The sequence below is a fragment of the Crinia signifera genome, chromosome 6 (genome assembly GCF_055691185.1).
Source record: "Crinia signifera chromosome 6, ASM5569118v1, whole genome shotgun sequence".
In the NCBI taxonomy this organism is placed as follows: Eukaryota; Metazoa; Chordata; class Amphibia; order Anura; family Myobatrachidae; genus Crinia; species Crinia signifera.
In genome coordinates, this window is record NC_139222.1 from 46,810,943 (window position 1) to 46,832,984 (window position 22,042).

The 22,042-nt window shown below is 43.3% G+C and overlaps 1 protein-coding gene across 1 annotated transcript in view; it reads right to left on the reverse strand.

Moving 5' to 3' along the window:
* Window positions 1-13,547: 13,547 nt before the first annotated feature.
* The window catches only part of BTBD18 (BTB domain containing 18), an 80,274-nt gene continuing 71,779 nt past the window's right edge, over window positions 13,548-22,042 (reverse strand). Inside the window, exon 3 of the mRNA XM_083146112.1 lies at window positions 13,548-16,331. Within this exon, the coding sequence (XP_083002238.1) occupies window positions 14,230-16,331 (2,102 nt within the window). The 3' untranslated portion in view covers window positions 13,548-14,229. The remainder of the gene's footprint in view (window positions 16,332-22,042) is intronic.

Here is a 22,042-nt window from a genome sequence, read left to right on the forward strand (position 1 = left end):
ATGGTTTCCTATGGAAAAATTGGGTCAATTGAGGCATTGAACAGGAAAATCGGGTCAATTGAGACATTTAACATTGTTCCCTATGGGAAATCTCGGGCATCTCGTCGGTCGCATCGCACCCGATTTTTTAGTGCATTCAATGCCCGAGATGGCCATGATGGGCGCCCTTCTAAGTAAAGAGTACCGCTAGGTTTAACAAAGGTTTTACCTGGAGGGACTGACACTTGTACAGTTGTTGCAGAGAAAGCGAGAGGATCAATAATTGGACTTCCTTCATAGGATTTAGACTCCTCCTCAGTCTCCCAGGACCTAGACAGAGCATCTGCCTTGCGATTTTTTGCTCCAGGAGAAAAAGACAATTTAAAATTAAATCTGGAAAAGAACAACACCCATCTGGCCTGTCGAGGATTGAGACATTGAGCATTCTTCAAATCAAGCAATTTTTTATGATCAGTAATAATATTAATAACATGAACTGCCCCCTCGAGTAGATACCGCCACTCCTCCAAGGCCATTTTGATAGCTAACAGTTCTTGCTCCCCTATAGCGTAGTTCTGTTCAGCCGGGGAAAATTTCTTAGAGAAGAAACCACATGGATGCAACTGTCCATCAGTATTAATCTGGGAAAGCACAGCCCCTACGCCAATGGCAGAGGCGTTGACTTCTAGAGTAAAGGGTAAACTGACATCTGGTTGAGCCAGAACTGGTGCTGAAATTAACTTTTCTTTGAGCAGTGTAAAGGCGGTAGAAGCCTCGGGATCCCATTTGGAGGGCTTGGCACCTTTGCGGGTAAGAGCAGTTATTGGAGCTACAACAGTAGAAAAGCCTTTGATGAACTTTCTATAGTAGTTCGCAAATCCGAGGAATTTTTGGACCCCTCGGAGGGTGTGAGGACGAGGCCACGACTGGATTGCTTCCACTTTGGTTGGATCCATTTCCAGACCGGAGCCAGATACAATGTACCCTAAGAAGGGTATGGAGGGGACCTCAAAAATGCACTTTTCAAATTTGATGGTAATTTCGTTTAATCCTCGATAATCGATGCAAGGCTGATTTTCTTAACAAAAAAGAAGCCAGCTCCAGCAGGAGAAGAAGAGGGACAGATAAACCCTTTGGCTAGGTTTTCCTCTATATACTCGGACATAGCTTGTGTCTCAGGCAAGGACAAAGGGTAAGTGCAACCCCAAGGAGGGTTCTTCCCTGGTATTAGATCGATTGAACAGCCCCATGGACGATGAGGAGGTAATTTATCAGTAGCTTTTTTGCAGAAAACATCAGAGAAGTCTTGATATGGGGTAGGTAACCCTTCTGGAATTTGAAGGGAGACTTGGCGTGTAGGTGCCACGGATTTGAGACATGATTTGGTACAAGTGGCACCCCAGGCTTGGACCTGGGACGTTACCCAATTGATACTGGCATTATGGGCACGTAACCAGGTGAGACCCAAAACAATTGGGTAGGAGGACTCTTAAATGTGGGTATGGGGAAGCCTATCAAGGTATCTTTAAATGCAATTGTACCCCAACTCACAGTATGCAGGTAGGGGACTAAAAGGTATCTTTTATCACCAACGAATCTAGGGTGCATAACCCAACTCACTTGTAAACATGGATAGATGTCCACGTAGAGGTATCTTTTTGAGACCACACAATGGAGTTTCAAAAGCAGTCTTTTAATACACTTAATCTCTCCATAAGACAGGATAAAACATGGAATAAAATAAAGGAATCGTGAGGATATTACAATGGCCTCCAGACTTTGGATAGGGTAGATTAAAAAACACAGTCTACAACCTGGGGTGGTGTCCGGTATCACATCCCAGGTGTGTCTGACAAAGAGCCGCAGTCTGTCAATCTGGATCCAGAGTTTCCTCCTTTCTCTGCTCGCCTACGCGTTTCGACCTTCCTGGGTCTTTATCAAGGTTACCATCACCTTGATAAAGACCCAGGAAGGGTCGAAACGCGTAGGCGAGCAGAAAAAGGAGGAAACTCTGGGTCCAGATTGACAGACTGCGGCACTTTGACAGACACACCTGGGATGCGATTTTGGACACCACACGAGGTTGTAGACTGTGTTTTTCATCTGCCCTATCCAAAGTCTGGAGGTCATTGTAATATCCTCATGATTCCTTTATTTTATCCTGTCTGTTGGAGAGATTAAGTGTATTTTTTAGACTTAAAGGGGGAAATTTACCAATATGAAAAACCTAGTTTTTCGTATTGGTATTTTCCCTACGACTGCATACGACTGTTTAAGTCGTATGCAAAGTCGTGTTCCGGAGGATCAGTTACAAAGCAGTCATATACGACTGCTTTGTAACCCTCCGATGGTGTAATGATTCGTATTAGCGGCCGTATATACGGCTGCTAATACGAATTATTTCTAGCAGTCTGCACGGATCAGTCAGATCCGTGCAGGCTGCATGGTGTAAAAAAAATAGAAAAAAAAATAAATAAAAAAAAAAAAAAAACGGCGTGGGGTCCCCCCCACAGCCGAAACCAGCACCAGGCTGACAGAGCCTGGAGCCGGTAATTAAAAATCAGGGAACCCGACAAATAGGGGTTCCCTGATTTTTAACAACCAGCCCCAGGCTCCTGCTCCGGGGCTGGTTCCCAAAATACGGGGGACAAAATGACTAGGGGTCCCCCGTATTTCAAGAACCAGCCCCAGGCAAAACCAGCCAGCGGGTAATGCCACAGCCGGGGGGAGACTTTTTATGCAAGTCCCCCCGGCCAAAGCATTAACCCTACCGACCAGTCAGCCTGGCCAGGGGCCCTGGGGGAGTGGGGACCCCCCCAATAAAGGGGCCCCCCCCCTCCAGGACTTACCTGACCAGGCTGAAGCCTGGTGCTGTCCTCGATGCCCCTGGGCGGTGGGCATCGAGCTGATGGTTTTGTGTAAAAAATAGAATAAAAACCATTGTCTTTTACTGGTGAACTATGAGTCCCAGCAAGCCTCCCCCGCAAGCTGGGACTTGGAGAACCACAAGTCCCAGCCTGCGGGGCATTAAAGGGCCCGCTGGGTCTTGTAGTTCCACAGTAAAAGAAAGAGTTAAATAAACACACTGACACACGTGAAAAATAAAAGTTTAATACATACATAACACATACATACTGATACTTACCTTTCTTGATCCCGTAGGTAGCCCTGGTCCTGATGTCCTGTGTCGTCCATGTCGGCTGTCTGCGTCGTCCTCCAGGTCTATGTCGACGGTCCGTGTCGTCCTCCAGGTCCATGGCGGTGTCCGGGTCCGAAGAAATCCATGTTGGAGCTGTGGAAGGAAATCCTACTCACCTGTTCCTGCGCTGAAGAAGTCTTCTCTTGATCCGACGTAGTCCAGGTAATCTTCCTGCTGTCGCCGGTCCCCGCTGTCTGCGCTGTCTCTGCATCGCGCTGAGGAGAGATGCTGAAGTTTCATATTCGGCACCTCTCCTCAGACTGAATTCTATTGGCCGCCTAGCAGGCCAATCAGGAGCCGAGAAAGTCGGCTCCTGATTGGCCTGCTAGGCGGCCAATAGAATTCAGTCTGAGGAGAGGCGCCGAATATGAAACTTCAGCATCTCTCCTCAGCGCGATGCAGAGACAGCGCAGACAGCGGGGACCGGCGACAGCAGGAAGATTACCTGGACTACGTCGGATCAAGCCTGGTCAGGTAAGTCCTGGAGGGGGGGGACCCCTTTATTGGGGGGGTCCCCACTCCCCCAGGGCCCCTGGCCAGGCTGACTGGTCGGTAGGGTTAATGCTTTGGCCGGGGGGACTTGCATAAAAAGTCTCCCCCCGGCTGTGGCATTACCCGCTGGCTGGTTTTGCCTGGGGCTGGTTCTTGAAATACGGGGGACCCCTAGTCATTTTGTCCCCCGTATTTTGGGAACCAGCCCCGGAGCAGGAGCCTGGGGCTGGTTGTTAAAAATCAGGGAACCCCTATTTGTCGGGTTCCCTGATTTTTAATTACCGGCTCCAGGCTCTGTCAGCCTGGTGCTGGTTTCGGCTGTGGGGGGGACCCCACGCCGTTTTTTTTTTTAATTTATTTATTTTTCTATTTTTTTTACACTGAAGCCTGCACGGATCTGACTGAAGCCTGCACGGATCTGACTGATCCGTGCAGGCTTAAAGGCCGTTCACACCACTAAGCAGCCGTATTGTCAGTACGGCTGCTTAGTAAATCAGAAACCACCATTCTTTGAATGGTGATTTCTGTCGTATTCTATCGATGGTGTAGACATTCGTATTTGTAAATACAAATACGAATGTTCCATCTTTAGGACTACGATTTGTTGTATTTTTGGGATTGTAAATCCCGAAAATACAAATTCGTAAAAAAAAGGTGTATTTCTCCCTACGAATACACCTTTTTTCTACGAATCCATTTTGGTAAATGTCCCCCAAAATATCAAGGACTAAGCTGACCTCTTCCCACCCTCCTGCATAAAACCTTACCATCTCTCATCCTAACCTACTGTTTATGCTCACCTCTTCCCCTTCTGTGTAAGCTCTCACGAGCAGGGCCCTCTCTCCTTATGTGCCTTTCTTAGAATATATAAACCACTGCCACCCTGATGCTTGCTTCAGTGTCCTGTCCCCTGATGCAACTATCCGTATTAACCATGTACTTGTCCTAAATGTCTTGTGCTGTAATTCATTATGTGTTTTTGCTCATTGTAAAGCGCTGCGGAATCTGTGCGCATTATATAAGAAACTGTTAATAAATAAATAATAAATAAATATTAAAAGACTGCTTTTGAAACTCTGTGTGGTCTCAAAAAGATGCCTCTACGGGGACATCTATCCATGTTTGCGAGTGAGTTGGGGTACGCACCCTAGATTTGTTGGTGATAAAAAAAGATACCTTTATATGAAAGTCCCCTACCTGCATACTGTGAGTTGGGGTACGATTGCATTTAAAGATACCTTGATAGGCTTCCCCATACCCACATTTAATGTGAAGTGGGTACGCACTTTCATCTTCTGATCCCATTGGGTGAAGGGACAACCAGCACATTCCCCACATCCAATAAACACGGGTGAAAAGATAGAAGGAGCCATTTGGACATACTTCACCATTTCTGTTTATGTACTTTTTTCTTCCATGTATATATTCACTTGAGAATTCCAGCTATGAGGATCCATTAAATTTATCCATCAAGGATCGAATTGAGTACTATACATCCAAACGAAGTACCATTTCATTTCTTAAGCATCAGTGTGTCTCCATCTGTATTTGTTGGTTGTGTATGGAGATGGGTACTGTCCACACGAGGGAAAGATATCTCACAAAATCTAACAAGAAAAGAAGAAGAAAAAGAACATGAGGGACCCACCTCAAGGAACAGAAATCCAAGCCTCCGAGGAAGATCAGAAGGAAACTAATGAAACTATATCAGGATGTACAATTTTTTTTAATACAAGTAGTCACACATTATCCGACATTGAAATGGGTGTTCTACAAAAAGGTCTGAAATTCGCCCCTTCAAGTCGAATAAATACCTTTGAGGTGTACATTGACTTACAGCGATTTACACGGAAACTGACCCTGAAATAAATTTGAGGACAGATTGGATGAAGAAGGTGAGGAATAAATAAATCCATCTTTTTCCCTACATGTTTTATCGAGACCTTTGAGAAAATGGTCAGAGAAGATATTGAAAACACTACATTTAAGAAAACCAGGGATATAAACTTCACAAAATCATAACGTAATGCACTTAAAAATTTGCAGAAGAATAAGGAAATAGTTATAAAACCTGCGGATAAGGGGGGAGGAGTGGTCATGATGGATTCCACATATTATCATGATGAAGTAATGCGACTGCTAAATTATGAAATTACTTATAAGAAATTGAGGAAGGACCCATCAGAACAAATAAAAAAAGTGCTAGTTAAGATGTTGGAAGAATATACATCCAAAGGAATACTTTCCAAAACTACTAAGAAATATATACTTATTCCTTATCCATCTATACCTGTGATGTATAATCTTCCAAAAATACATAAAGACAAAGAAAAAAACCCTGGCCGCCCTATAGTGGCAGGCACAGAATCCCTGACTGCAAATGTATCCCACTATGTGGATCATTTTATTCAACCATTGGTTTAAAAACTCTGGGCCTTATTCTAGTTTACTCTTTCTGACAAAATCCTTCTTAGATGGACAAAACCATGTGCCTTCAGCAGCCAGTATTTACCCTACATGGTGCAGGGTAAATACTGCCTGCTTTATTTTTACACAGCAATATAGATCTCACTTTGAAGTAAAACCCCACCCAAATCTAATTCTCTCTGCACAAGTAACATCTGCCCCACCTGCAGTGCACATGGTTATGTCCATCTATGAAGGATTTTGGCAGAAAGAGTGAACTAGAATCAGGCCCTCTGTCTTATTTGAAGGATTCAATGGAAATGATTAAGAAACTGGATGGTATCGGATGGGAGTCCTCTTATATTTTAGTAACAGCTGATGTGTTGTCTTTGTACACAATTATTAACCATAGGGATGGCCTGGACGCAATATCATATTTTCTAGGGAAAGAAGATACCCCTGAAGAGGAAGTGAACTTCATCCTTAAAGGAATAGAGTTTATACTCAAGAATAATTTTTTTGGGTACAACCTTCAAACCAATGGAACAGCTATGAGGACCAGGTTTGCCCCGGGGTATGCCAACTTATGTCACACTGGGAATCCCAGTGTATCTATGGTGGGCATGACCTTGGGGCAAACCTGGTCCAGGTATATCAATGATATTTTCTTTATATGGAAGGGTGATGAAAGTACCCTTTTGGACTTCTGTTCCTATCTTAATAGTAATACTAAGAACATCAAACTCACATTTTCATACAGTGTAGAATCAGTAAGTTTTCTGGACCTCCTTATTTTCATGGAAAATGGTGAAATAAAAACTAAGACATATATTAAACCGACGGACTGGAATTCACTCATTCCCTTTAATAGTAATCACCAAAGTAATTGGCTCACCTCAGTACCTAATAGTCAATTTAATAAGATTAGGAGAAACTGTACCAATATGGATGATTATGAGGCTCAAGGAGAAACTTTGAAAAAACTAATTTTCGCCAAGGGTTATACAGTCAATACAGTAGAAAAGCCGTATGAGAAATATAAAAATTGTAACAGGATAGACTTATTAACCAAGAATAGAAATGAAGATACACGAAAAGGATATAAGTAAATTCCATTCATTACAAAATATAACAGCTAATTCAAACAGATGGAAACCATAATCAAGAGACATTGGAACATTTTACTGCGTGATAACACCTTCAAGAAAGTGCTAGAGGAAAGGCCGTAGTTCGTATATAGAAAAGCTAAGAATATTAAATACAATGTGGTGAAAATTGTAATCAATGATCCCAAGAGTATGGGGACTGTGAAATCAAAAGGGTTCGACAGATGTGGATCATGCAGTATGTGTAAGACTTGCAAATACCCCAATAATAAGATAACTGAAGTAATTTCTACGAAATGGGGAAAGGAGTATTAAATAATGGGGAAAGGAGTATAAAATTGAGCAGTTCATCACATCACAGCAAAAACATAGTTTATTTATTACAGTGCTCTTGTGATAAACAGTATATGGGGAGGACAACCAGAAAGCTCAAGGAGAGAATGGCGGAGCATATCCGCAACATTAAAAAGGGTGTCGGCACATTTTAAAGAAATCCACCAATGTGACCCAAAACACCTCACATTGGGCCTTATTTTGGTTCATTCTTTCTGACAAAATCCTTCTTAGATGGGCAAAACCATGTGCACTGCAGGTGGGGCAGGTGTTACTTGTGCAGGGAGAATTAGATTTGGGTGGGGTTTTACTTCGAAGTGAGATCTATATTGCAGTGTAAAAATAAAGCAGCCAGTATTTACCCTGCACAGAAACAAAATTACTCACCCAAATCTAATTCTCTCTGCACATGTTACATCTGCCCCCCCTGCAGTGCACATGGTTTTGTCCATCTAAGAAGGATTTTGTCAGAAAGAATGAACCAAAATAAGGGCCATTGTTTTGTGATTTACAAATGGTTAAAACTAATTTTAGGAAACATAATCCAGAAGAAATGTTGGCCAGAAGTGAAATGAGGACCATTTTCAATTTTGGCACATTACATCCTGGAGGGTTAAACCTCGATTTTGAGGTAAAATGGTTTCTCTGATATATTTTATGTTTCTTCTCATTTGTTACACCGGTACTTGTTTCCAAGCAGGGCGCCCACTAAGCTATTTGCTTAGTGGGCTATTCTGCATAGTGAAATCGCATCGCACATCGCATCGCATGGCTTTTTGTGCCTTGCGATGTGTGCGATGCGATCTCAGTAGTTAATTTAATTCATTTATTCACTGCACCCTGAGTGAAATCGCATCGCAGATGAGATTCATATGGTAAAACACCTAAAACAGCACCACTTTCCACGTCACCCCCGAAGCGTGGCGAGCGCAGCGGAACGCATCCTCTGACCTTTTCATACCCTCACTATCCACATCAGCGTGGAGTTGATTTTATATAGTGTGGTGAGCGCAAAGCGTGGCGAGATTACTTTAATTGTATTCCGCGTCCGCTTGCCACGCTTCGGGCTTGGTGGCTCGCCACACTATATAGTCAACTCTACGCCAACGTGGATAGTGGGGGTATGAAAAGGTCAGAGAATGCGTTACGCCGCCCCCACGCGGGGCTCGCCACGCTTCGGGGTGACGTGGAGAGTGGTCCTGTTTTAGGTGTTTTACCATATGAACTACTGAGATCTCATCTCATATTTCACGCCACAAAAAAGGGCCATGCGATGCGATTTCACTCAGGGTGCAGTGAATAAATTAACTAAATTAACTACTGAGCGTATGTAGGAAATCTGGGCGCCCTGCTAGGAAACAAGTACCATTACACCTTTTATTGTTAGAATTAGTATGTGTATAAAAGGTATGAAATATGCACAAAGGAAGGCAATGGCGTTCCAGTAAATGGAACACACTGAATTCCGGCATTTCATTTGATAAGGTTCATGTGGTGGAATGCACGTCCAGGAGTATTATCAACCCGTTTCCACCTTGGTGACACGCATAAAGGCATGTGACGCTGAATTAACTTCCGACTGTCCAATCACATGACCATCTATTGGTGCGAGGTCACGTCCGGTCACGGAGATTACCCAATATGTGATTTTGGGTGATCTCCTGTGATGTACAGCTATACGATTTAAGTCCTTTCCACCTCGTTGGGTTCAGTTTATTCTTGTAACTTGCATACTTCTCCTTTTTTAAGATCCATCACGATCACGGAATTCTATTTCCGGCCGAAGTCATTGTGTTCCAAGAAATTGGAACGCACGCCATCCAATTAAACCGTTTAATATATATTTGGTTGTTATTACTGTTTTTATGGAATATAATGTATCGATTAGGTTGAATTCAAGAGGATCAACTTACTTCTTTGCTGTAGTAGATATGCAAGTGTATGTAGTAGATATGTAAGTGTATGTTTTTCATGTTATGACGAAAGTTGCCAAACCACACCCAGGAAGAAGAGGACATCTCCCATTCTGGGTATAAAAGTAGCACCTAGCCTAAAATGTACACCTTGTGAAAGACTACAGTGTTGAAATGTGTTGGTGTTTTTTTTTATCTACAAATCAGGAAATCGGGAGGCCTCCCCAGTTTTTTCTTTTCACTTATTGTTCCATCTGTGGAGAAGTGGTTTCTGTTTTACTTTTTTATCAATTAAAAAAAAAAATTTAAACCGCTTGGTGCTGGTTCCTTATGGCTGGATAAAGAAACCGTGACAGGAGGATTGATCGTTGAGAGGAAGTAAGAACACGTGAGCAGAATTTCTAAAGATACCTTTATATGTTTGTCACTATAATTATGAATGTAAGCCCATTGTAAGCATTGGTTTATAAATACGGCACAAAGGGTAACCCTATAAGGAAGACCATCACAAGACCCTTTAAGGAGGATTTTATTCCATCTGGACATTATGGGGGAAATTTACTAAGAATCCGAATACAAAAAATCGTATTCGTATTCTTGATACAAATGAATACGACGGTTTCAGCCGTAACCCCCCACAGCCGGTCCCCCCCACAGCCGCAACCAGCACTAGGCTGAAAGAGCCGGGGCTGGTAATAAAAAAAATAAAAATAAAAATTAGGAAACCCAGCAAATAGGGCTTCGCAGATTTTTTAAAACCAGCCCCAGGCTCCAGGTCCGGTTCCCAAAATATGGGGGACAAAATGAGTAGGGGTCCCCCATATTTTAAGAACCAGCCACAGACCAAACCAGCCAGCAGGGTAATGTCACAGCCGGGGGACACTTATTATATAAGGTCCCGCGGCCAAAACATCACCTTATTGAAAAGCGATCTCTGAATTATTCAGGGAAGCCCTAACAGGAATTGGGTGGGAAACGGTTATGGAGAGAAAAAATGCAGAGGAAATGTGGGATACTCTAAAAAAGGTGCTTGATTCACTAACTATTGAATACATTCCTAAAGTAACTCAAGGTAAATTCAACAAAAAAAAGCCACCATGGTTGGACAAAGAAGTAAGGTCAGCTATCAACAATAAAACCAGAGCCTTTCAATTCTATAAAAAGAACTTGAATGAGGAGGCATTCGCAAAATACAAAGAATCAAACAAAACTTGTAAAGGGGTAATCAAAGCAGCTAAAATATTATATGAAGAGTGCATAGCCACTGAAAGCAAAACCAACCCAAAGAAGTTTTTTAAATACACAGGCCCTTATTCTGGTTGGTGCGGCCAGAGCCGCACACGGGGCTCCGGCCGCACAAACCAATCCCCGCCCACCCTACGGATCGCCACGGCCGTCCGTACACGGACGGCTGGCGATCCGCATAAAAATGGTGGAGGCGTACGCCTCCACCATGGTGGGAGCTGCCCCCTGCATTCGATGGTCGTCGACCATCGAAGGCAGGTCCGCACGCCCCGGCAGCTCCCGCAAGCTGAGACCACACGGACAATCGTCCGTGTGGTAGCTTGTATGGGGGCTGAAAGCTGACATCCGGCGACGTCAGCTTTCCGCCCCCATGAGTTGCGTCATGCCCTCATTACCATGCGTACGCCCCGCGTTTGCATGGGAACGCCCATGAAACGCGGGGCGTATACATAGGGAAATGAGGGCATGAAGCCCCTCACTCCCCTATACGCCCCCTTTGCGGCGTACTAACGTTATGTGCGGCGAATTCGCCTGCACATGCGCAGATTGACCTCTGCGCATGTGCAGACGGAAAACATCGGCGGTACGGCCGCACGCGGGCCGTACCGCTCGAAACAGAATAAGGGCCACAAATAGTAAACTTTTAATTAAGGAAAACATAGGCCCACTAACTGATACTAGTGGAAAAAGTGTTACTGAGGACAAGGGAAAAGCAAAACTGTTAAATGAGTTCTTCTCATCAGTATTTACTAAGGGAGAGCAGACTGTGGAACGAACATTTACCACAAACGGGACAAATAAGCCAGATCTCATTGTGGATTTCACACCAAAGGAAATAATACTGAGGCTAAGCAAACTTAAAACAAATAAATCACCAGGGCCAGATGGGATTCATCCGAGGGTATTAATGGAATTAAGGGATGAACTAGCTACCCCCCTACATTATATCTTTAGCAAGTCACTATCGTCAGGTATAGTACCAAAAGATTGGAGAATAGCAGAGGTAGTGCCAATATTCAAAAAAGGAAGATCCCGCTAATTACAGACCCATTAGTTTAACATCAATTGTGGGTAAACTATTTAAAGGATTTTTAAGGGATGGTATCCAGGAATATTTAGATCATCACCGTCTACTCAGTACTAACCAACATGGGTTCGTGAAAAATCGTTCATGTCAAACTATTCTACTAGGGTTCTATGAAGAGGTTAGCAAAAACCTTGATAATGGAAATGCTGTAGATGTGATTTTCCTAGATTTCGCTAAAGCATTTGATACGGTCCCACACAAGAGATTGATTAATAAAATGGAGAACCTAGGATTGGGTGAAAATATCTGCAGATGGGTAGGGAATTGGCTATGTAATAGAGAACAAAGAGTGGTTGTGAATGGTGCCGTATCAGATAGGATACCGGTACTAAGTGGAGTGCCCCAGGGTTCGGTTTTGGGGCCCATTTTGTTTAACATTTTTATTAACGATATTGGGATAGGGTTACTCAGGTATGTATCCATCTTTGCGGACGATACAAAACTTAGCAAAGTCATCAAATCATCAGAAGATGTCACCATGCTTCAAAATGATCTTGCAATTCTAGATGAGTGGGCAAAAAAATGGAAGATGAGGTTCAATGTAGATAAATGTAAGGTTATGCACCTTGGGAGACACAACCAGTGTGCAAGTTACAACCTTAGCGGAGAGGAACTGGGTAATTCCATACTTGAAAAGGATCTAGGAGTCCAAATAGACAGCAAACTGGGATGTAGTGCCCATTGTAATGTAGCTACAAAAAAGGCCAACAAAATTCTGGCATGTATTAAGAGGGGAATGGAAACTAGGGACTCAAGGGTAATTATGCCACTGTATAAAGCATTGGTGAGACCTCACCTCGAGTACGGAGTGCAGTTCTGGGCCCCACACTATAAAAAGGACATCATAGAATTAGAAAAAGTCCAAAGGCGAGCAACAAAGCTTATTAGGGGAATGGAGAATTTAAGCTACAGGGAGAGATTAAGCAATTTGGAACTATTTACATTAGAAAAGAGACGTTTAAGGGGGGACATGCTCAACATGTACAAGTATATCAGGGGCCAATATAAGGAACTGTCACACACCCTCTTTTCTACTAGAAAGGAATCTAGGACACGAGGGCATGAGTATAGATTAGGAGAAAAAAGATTTCATTCAGCTAGTAGAAAGAATTTCTTTACAGTCAGAAAAGTCAAACTCTGGAACTCTCTTCCCAGAGAGGTGGCAACGGCTGGCTCATTAAATGCGTTCAAGGCAAAGTTGGACAAACATTTACTGGAGAAAAACATCCATGGGTACAAATTTGTCTGTAAAATACCAGAACCTACCAAATCAGCAATGGATATCGATACCAGGTTGAACTAGATGGACGCAAGTCTTTTTTCAGCCTTACCTACTATGTAACCTCTCGAAGGTTATCAATCTCCTCTATTGTAAATGAGAACTGTTAATCTTACACCAAACAGTGCTTCCAAAGTAACATTCCTGTACAGATAAAAAAAGACTCAGGAAATAGTTCCACTACTGTGTGTGTGTGTCTGTGTGCTCCATGGAGTCCAGCCAGCAAGTGAGATCACCTGTTGTGAGTGTGCCTGGCCCAGGGATATTGCTGCGCCAGGTGCGGCTAGTGTGTGAGTTCTCAATGCCACTCTGGAAGTACTGCTGCAAGCATGTTTGTGATTGTGGCCGCCTATAGATAGCCTCCGGCAGCTGGTTTGACTGGCAGAATATCCCAATCGGCACAGTACCTTGAAAAAACATGTTTTGCCGCACACAGGGCAGCTTTTTAAATTCAGGGATGCCTGAATTGACAAAGCCTATTAGGTTTTCCCTCTATGCCCACTGATATGGAAAAGGATGAACAAGTAGGTTTTTAAATAATCCATAAAAAAATAATAATATTGACCTAACGCATGTCTTGCCACAAGAGCGCCATTTGTGACCTTTCTGACTTATGCACAGTTTCTTCTGGAGCTGTGGTGAAGGAACAGTGTTCACAGTGTTTGAGCATTTGTATAAATCCTTTCTTGCTGCTTTCCTTAAAGTAAAAATCCAACACAAAATTACATAGAAAGTTTGTTTAATGAATACTTAAACAACCAAAACAAAATACGGCAAAACTAAAGACCAAGTTATACTGTCCTGTCACTTTAAACAGTATTTAAACCAACAAAAACTAAATAAATTAAGACAATTTAACAAAATTAAACTGATTTTGTATGAATATCTCTTTGAATCAATTAGGCATACCCATGGTAAAATACACTAATTCAGTTACATGCCAGATTGAAATACTGTGGACATCAAAACAGTTGAACTTGAATACAGAAGGACTAAATGTGTAAGCACAATAATCACTAGCAAAATATAAAAATTTACAATAATAATACAAGATCTTGGCATCAAAGCATTAGACTATTGAGCCATAGTACAGAGTTTACGGCCTATTAAGCAAAGTGCTTTCAGCATGACAGGTGTATACACACATACATAAATACACACACACAGTATATATAACATTTTGTTTCCCCTTAGCCGATAACATCAATATCTATGTCAGAGTCAGAAGACAGGTCAGGCCACACACCCTCCACTACAGTCACTGGACTGCAACCACCCACATTCACAAATGGAGACATGGGAGATGGTACATTTAGTATTTCCTCCAGAAGCTGCTCCAGCTCATTGAACTTTTTGTCTCTCTCATCAGGGAACTCCACTTGCCACCCATCAGCACTCTCAACACGCAGGGACTCCACTTGCCTCCCATCGGCGCGTTCAACACGCGGGGACTCCACTTGCCTCCCATCGGCGCGTTCAACACGCGGGGACTCCACTTGCCTCCCATCGGCGCGCTCAACACGCGGGGACTCCACTTGCCTCCCATCGGAACACTCAACACGCAGGGACTCCACTTGCCTCCCATCGGAACACTCAACACGCAGGGACTCCACTTGCCTCCCATCAGGGCTCTCAATGCATGGGAACTGCACTTGCTTTACAACTTCCCAGTTATGTCCATTACTGACTTTCCTCAGTTTCACCTTCTCTACTTCACTTGATTGAGACTCATTCACACTCAGACATCTCTTTCCCTGTTCGTTCATAGTCGTATCATGAGGATATACCATACCAGTCTCAGATTTATGTTGGGCAACAGTCCCTAAAGTCTTCTGGTTTGCAGTTTCATTTTCCATCTCAGTTATCAGATCTGACCATTCTTTCTTTTCACCTTCCAGATCTTTACATTTATTAAAACTTACATTGGCAGTAACTTCTGTAGGCTTATCCATTTCACAGCTTATACACTTTGCTGTATCCATACCTTCTTTTAGCTGGATAGTTTTTTTTTCTTGCAGCCTCAATGTACAATCCACCAAACCCTCCAAACTTTTATCATGTTTTTCACTTGCTGTTTTATCCGGTAGTTGATTTCCTCTTGATGCCTCTAGAAATTGCAGGTCATCCTGCAAATGATGTGAAGTTATTTTAATATTTTTGCTAACCATTACTGGAACCTTAAGCTTAGAATTTTTATTTACATGTAATAAAGATTCTTTTTTTCCAATGTTCTGTCCTACTAGCCTTTTTATCAATCCTTTTCTTGGCTTAATGCTATATGCAGTTTGTTTTTCTACTGCAACAAGTTTTGTTTCTGGGTTTGGCAACAGTTTGGGACTGTTTACAATTTGTGATTCAGACACTGTTATTGGTCTATTTTGGTAGTGTAAAGAACTATGTGAACTATCTGTTTTTTCTGTTATACTCTTAGTAATTGGTTCATTCTCCATTATGTTTGCTAAACAGCTCAGCTTCTTCTTCCGAGGGCCCAAGCAGCTCTGCTCCACCTTCCGAGGGCCCAGGCAGCTTTGCTCCACCTCTCGAGGGCCCAGGCAGCTCGGCTTCACCTCTCGAGGGCCCAGGCAGCTCGGCTTCACCTTCAACATATTAGAGGTGCTTTTTTTATTGTTTTCGGCATTCACAGCCTTTTCTGCTAGACTCTTGCTAATTGGCTCATTCTCCGATATGCTTGCTGAACAGCTTGCCTCCATCTTTCGAGGGCCCAAGCAGCTCGGCTCCACCTTCCGAGGGCCCAGGCAGCCCGGCTCTACCTCTCGAGAGCCCAGGCAGCTTGGCTCCACCTCTCGAGAGCCCGGGAAGCTCGGCACCACCTCTCGAGGGCCCAGGAAGCTCGGATCCACCTTCAACATATTAGAGCTGCTTTTCTTATTGTTTTCGGTATTCACAGCTTCAAAAGCTAGTCTTATTCCATCGCTTTGAGTGTGTTTCAAGCTTCCAAGAAAATTTCGGTTAAGCCTTCTTCCACATTCAGTCCTGACTAACCTGCCTCCCTGCAGCTGTAACATTTCCAGCTCTGGTATCTGCAACTTCTTTGCTGCTTTGAGAACACCATGGACATCTGCTGGTGCTACCTCCAGTTCTGATGTGTACATGTAACGGACAAGAGGAAGCAAGTGGCTGGATAATTCACTAATGTGTACTACACGTCTATTGAATAGTATTTGTTTTGAAGGATCAACAATACCAGAAATTGTACTTGGCTGTGTGAGAAGTTTGGCTATATATGGACTGCAGGCTGCAATTACACAAGAGTGAACATGAAGGCCTTCACCTACAGAAACAAAAGAAGAAAAAACATTAGAATAGTAGAAATGCCCTGAGCAGTCTAGTTAGTCTATCAATTTCAATTATTTATTATTATAAATTTGTATGTTTGGGCATTTGTCAATTTTTACTTTAGTTTTGTCTATAAATGAATCTGTGTATAAGTTCTCACACAGCAGCTGCGGACACATGCATTAAAAATCTTAGGGGTTTATTTACCAAATGATGGCTTTAAAGCATTTTTGCCAGTTAAATTAAAAACAGCAATACTTTTAAGTGCAAAACACATCTGGCATATAATCAAATTGCTGTTTAAAATTCCGGAGTCAGATGGGGGACACAGAGAAGCGGCGGGCGGGGGACGCTGCAAGCCGACCAGAGAGGTGGGCAGGGGAAGTCGGGCAGCGGACACAGAGCTGGGCAGGAGGAGCAGGGAGCCAAGCTGCAAGAAAAAAAAAAAACAGCTTGGCTCCCTGCTCCACCTGCCCTCTGCTCACCATGCCAGCATACCCATACTCCCCACTGCAGCTCCCCGAGAGTTGCATGCGATTTATGCCAAAAAAATGCCATAGCAATTCAGGATAAAAAAAAAACACTTACAGGAAATATAACGTGTAGAGTTAACTTCTGATAGATGGAGGGACAGCAAGAAATCTGTGCACCCACTCAATACTTAACTGACCCCCTTAAGTCTGTCACAGAACAAATAATTGCAATAGCTTTTAAAAAAAACTTACAGCACAGTGCTCTTTATGCAGCCTCCATTTTTTTCTAATGGCCCATACACTTGAAACAGTTGAAAAACTTTGAACACCACCAAGCAAGGTAAATCCAATACTTATTACACATCATTAGTCAACTTATCCTTTCTAACTAACCCTGTATCTAACATTCTGGACATAAAATCACATCATGCTCACCAAACTGCTGCTTCTCATTTCATTTAATGGAATTCTCACCAAACATCCTATAATCTCCCTGACACTCACCAGAGTGGTGAGTGTCAGGGAGATTATAGGTGCACATTGCCTCTTCTATTATTCACTCCCCTCTTATAAACACTCATGAGCTCTTTACTTGCCTCTCTACATTTCCTTTCACATCCACTTCTCACCACCAATAGAAAAAAAAAAAACATCCACCTATATCTATCTCTCCTTTCTAATTTTATTAGCTGGTGACATTTCACCAAACCCAGGCCCCAACCACCTGTCACACTCAAATGTAACTGGTTCTAAGCTCAAATATCACATGCCTCCCGCCACCCACCAAACAACTTAAATGTGCCCTATTGAATGCACGCTCGGTTTGCATCAAATTAATATCCATCCACGACCTCTTAATTATTTCTCACAACTTCAACCTTCTAGCTATTACAGAAACACGGCTCACACACAGCCTCACCTGCAGCATTGTCACATGGTGGTTTACACTTCACTCGCACCTCCAGGCCTGGTAATTGTAGAGGAGGTGCGGTAGGTATATTACTGTCCCAATCCTTTACACACATAGGGCCAAATGTAATAGGGTGAGAGTTTCAGAAAGTGAGAGATTTTGGGAGAGTTTTCCCATGTTTTTTAAAGCAGCAATCAATTACATGCCAAAATCAACCTGAATTTGCAGTGTAATTGATTGCTGCTTAAAAAAACATGGGAAAACTCTCCCAAAATCTCTCACTTTCTGAAACTCTCACCTTATTACATTTGGCCCATAGGGCCTTATTCCAGTTCACTCTTTCTGACAAAATCCTTAGATCAGTGTTTTTTAACCACTGTGCCGTGGCACACTAGTGTGCCTTGAGCTGTTCTCAAGTGTGCCCCCAGATCTAGAGATGCCCAAACCAGTTTACAGCCACCACCAGTTCAACTGTTATTTACTGGTCTCTTCATTTAAAGGGCCAATGTATTTTATTTGTGTTACCTCTGGGGACCAGTGTGATTGTTTTTTTATATGGGGGGCAATAGGTTTGTTTTTTTCCTGTGGGGGCCAATGTGTTTTGCCCTGTGGGGATCTCATGGTGTTCCTTGGCAATTTTAAAATCTTATTTAGTGTGCCGCAAGGTACAAAAGGTTGAAAATCACTGCCTTAGATGGACAAAACCATGTGCACTGCAGGTGGGGCAGATGTAATTTGTGCAGAGAGAATTAGATTTTGGTGGGGTTTTACTTCAAAGTGAGATCTATATTGCAGTGTAAAAATAAAGCAGCCAATATTTACCCTGCACAGAAACAAAATAACTCACCCAAATCTAATTCTCTCTGCACATTTTACTTCTGCCTCCCTGCACTGCACATGGTTTTGTCCATCTAAGAAGGATTTGGTCAGAAAGAGTGAACTAGAATAAGGCCCTCAGTTCGACCACCAGTTCCTTCATTTACATTCACATCATTTGAAGTTCACTCTATTAGGATTTTTTCCCCTTTCTCTCTGCATGTTGCTGCCGATTCCTCTGCCTGGTTCCCACACTTCTTATTTTCTGACACCTCCACCATAATCCTGGGTGACTTCAATAGTGCTATTGACAGTCCACCATCTCTGCAGGCTTCCAAACTCCTCTCTCTAACCTCCTCTCTCGGCCTCTCCCAGTGGTCTGACTCCTCTACTCATGAGGAAGGCCACTGTCTTGACCTTGTTTTCACCAGGCTGTGCTCAGTCTCTTATTTTACTAACACTCCCTTCTCTCTCTCTGATCACAATCTCATCACCCCCTTGCTCTCCTCCCCCCAAGCTCACTGACACTGAAATCATGCAAGCCTACTCTAACCTACAGAAATACCAATGCTATTAATTTTCCACAACTTTCCAGCTCTCTGCAACAACAGCTCTCACTGATTTTCTACATTTCCTCTCCTGACTCCAAAAAATCGAGACAACTTGAAATCAGTCACGTAAAGTAGAACGCCAATGGTGTAAATCTTGTAATATGACTGATTTCCTCACATATAAGACTAGCTACCACTCCAACCCTAAGTGACTTTTTAACACCTTTAAGTCTCTTCTGTACCCTCCCCCACTGGCTACCATCAGTCCATAAGAACTTTCCTCCTACTTTAAGGACAAGATTGATAACATCTGAGATGAAATGGTTTGCTCTTCTTCAACCTCTAACCCACTTTTTTCCCCACCTGAACCCTCTGGCACTTTCTCTTTTTTTGAGTCCACAAATGAAAATTAAGAATCCCTACTCTTATTATCTTCCTACTCCACTGCCTCTCCTCTTGATCCTATACCTGCAAAGACATTAACCCCTTCCCGACATTTGACGTATATATACGTCATGGCCGGGATGTACTTCCCGACACATGACGTATATATACACGTCATGACTTTAAACTGTCACCGCGTCTAGGGACGCGGTGACAGAGGGACAATGTCTGCTGTCCCTGACAGCAGACATGTCCCTGCATGCCCAGGGGGGGCGGCGATGCCTCCCCCCCATCGGCGATCGCTGTGATTGGCTGTTCAATGTGAACAGCCAGTCGCAGCATTTTCCTGTGTTACCGGCGAATCAGACGCTCGGTAACACAGGTGTCAATCACCGCCGGGTGTGAGGGGGCGTGAGGGGGTCACCAGTGATGACCACACCTCACCCCACCTGCCCCCAAGGCTGTGATTGGTCCGTCGGACCGACGGACCAATCACAGCCATAGCGCGTGATTTAAACTAACGGTGACTGCGCTGCAGACGCCATTCCGGTCTGGAATTGCGTGCAGAGCGGTCACCGACCAATCTGTCGTGATATACATACCTGATCCTTGCCTGATACTTACCTGATCACCGCTGGTAGCGTGCTGCCAGCAGCTGGATGCTTCCTGGATCTTGTCACTTCCTGCTGCAGTGTCATAGAGTGACAGATAGTGACAGATAGTGAGAGATAGTGACAGAGTGCTATATTTTGTGTCTGCTGCACCCCCTTTTGTGCTGATCAGTATATCTGTGCTGATAAGCAACTTTTTGGGGGTGCAGGGGTTATTTTTTTTATATATATACCTGTCAGTTGCACCAAAGCTTGTGCTGCCTGTGCAACTGACTGCTGCCCCCCCTTTTGTGCTGATCAGTATAAATTAACTGATCAGCAACTTTTTGGGGGTCCAGGTTTTTTTTTTTTTATATATACCCTGTCAGGTTGCACCCACAGTTGTGTGCCTGCTGCCCCTCACTGCTAATCAGTGTTGCATCACTGCATCACTGATCTGCAGTTTTTATTTTTTGGAGAGTGCAGTGGGGTTTTGTTTTTACACCCACGTTGCTTTTGTGGGTGTCCTGTGGCCGCTGAGCGCTGATCAGTGACGTACATCACTGAACAGCATTTTTGGCACAGGGTTGATATAATTTTTTTTTTTTTGATCAAATTCCTGTTGCCTTTGAGCGCTGTTCAGTGACGGATGTTACTGACCAACATCTGTGCTCAATTTTTGCCGCAGGACCTTTTTTTTTTTTTTTTTTAACCCCTTCAATTTTTTTTTTTTTATTGGGATCAAATTCCTGTATAAAGTATTTTTTTTTCTGCACTACATACACACTACACACTACATACCCCCCGTGTTGAAATAAAGTTTGTACCCCCCCTACACTATACACGTGTTGAAACATTACACTTACAGAAACACAAAAATAAAAATGGCATCCCAAATGTCATCCCAAATGTCATCCTAGTCATCCAGAAGAATGTATTCAGCGGAGGAGGCATATGCCATGCTTGCCTCTGACTCTGACACAGCCAGTGATGCAAGCGGGGAATTTGAAGGATTCGTCTTAAGCTCCTCTTCCTCCTCTAGTGATGAGGGACCCCCTCAAAGACGCCCCCGTAGAGCAGCTGAGACCCCCCCCCCAAATGATTGATCCCGTATGGACCCCACCACCAGACAATTTAGAGCACCAGGTTCCTGAGTTTTTGGCCATCCCAGGAATCCAATTTGATTCAACAGGTCTCAGAGAAATTGACTTTTTCAAATTATTTTTCTCTGATGATTTTATAAATTTAATGGTGGACCAAAGTAATTTATATGCCCAGCAGTTTATTGCTCAAAACCCCACGTCATCATTTGCTAGGTGGACCCCTGTAGATGCAGTAGAGATGATGACGTTTTGGGGTCTGGGCATATGGGCATAGTAAAAAAGCCAGAAATTAGGCAATATTGGAGTACAGATGTTCTGTACAGCACCCCACTTTACCGTATGGCCATGACTCGGACTCGTTTTGAGATAATCCTTAAATTTTTACATTACACCGATAATGCACAGTGCCCACCCAGAGATGATCCCACCTTTGACCGGCTATTCAAAGTCAGGCCGGTCATTGATCATTTCAGTGCCAAATTTGCAGAGTTGTACATCCCTGAAAAATTTATTTGTATCGACAAGTCCCTTATACATTTTAAAGGAAGGGTTAAATTCCGCCAGTACCTTCCCAGTAAGAGGGCAAGGTATGGCATAAAAATGTATAAACTGTGTGAAAGCACCTCAGGGTACACCCACAGGTTTAGGGTATATGAAGGGAAGGATTCAAGAATTGAACCGCCAGAATGCCCCCCCTCCCTCGTAGGTGTTAGTGGAAAAATTGTCTGGGATTTAGTGCACCCCTTCCTGGATAAAGGTTATCACCTCTATGTGGATAACTTTTACACTAGCATCCCCCTGTTTAAGGCCCTTGGTTCAAGAGGTACAGCAGCTTGCGGTACTGTGCGCAAGAACCAAAGAGGCCTCCCAAAAACGCAC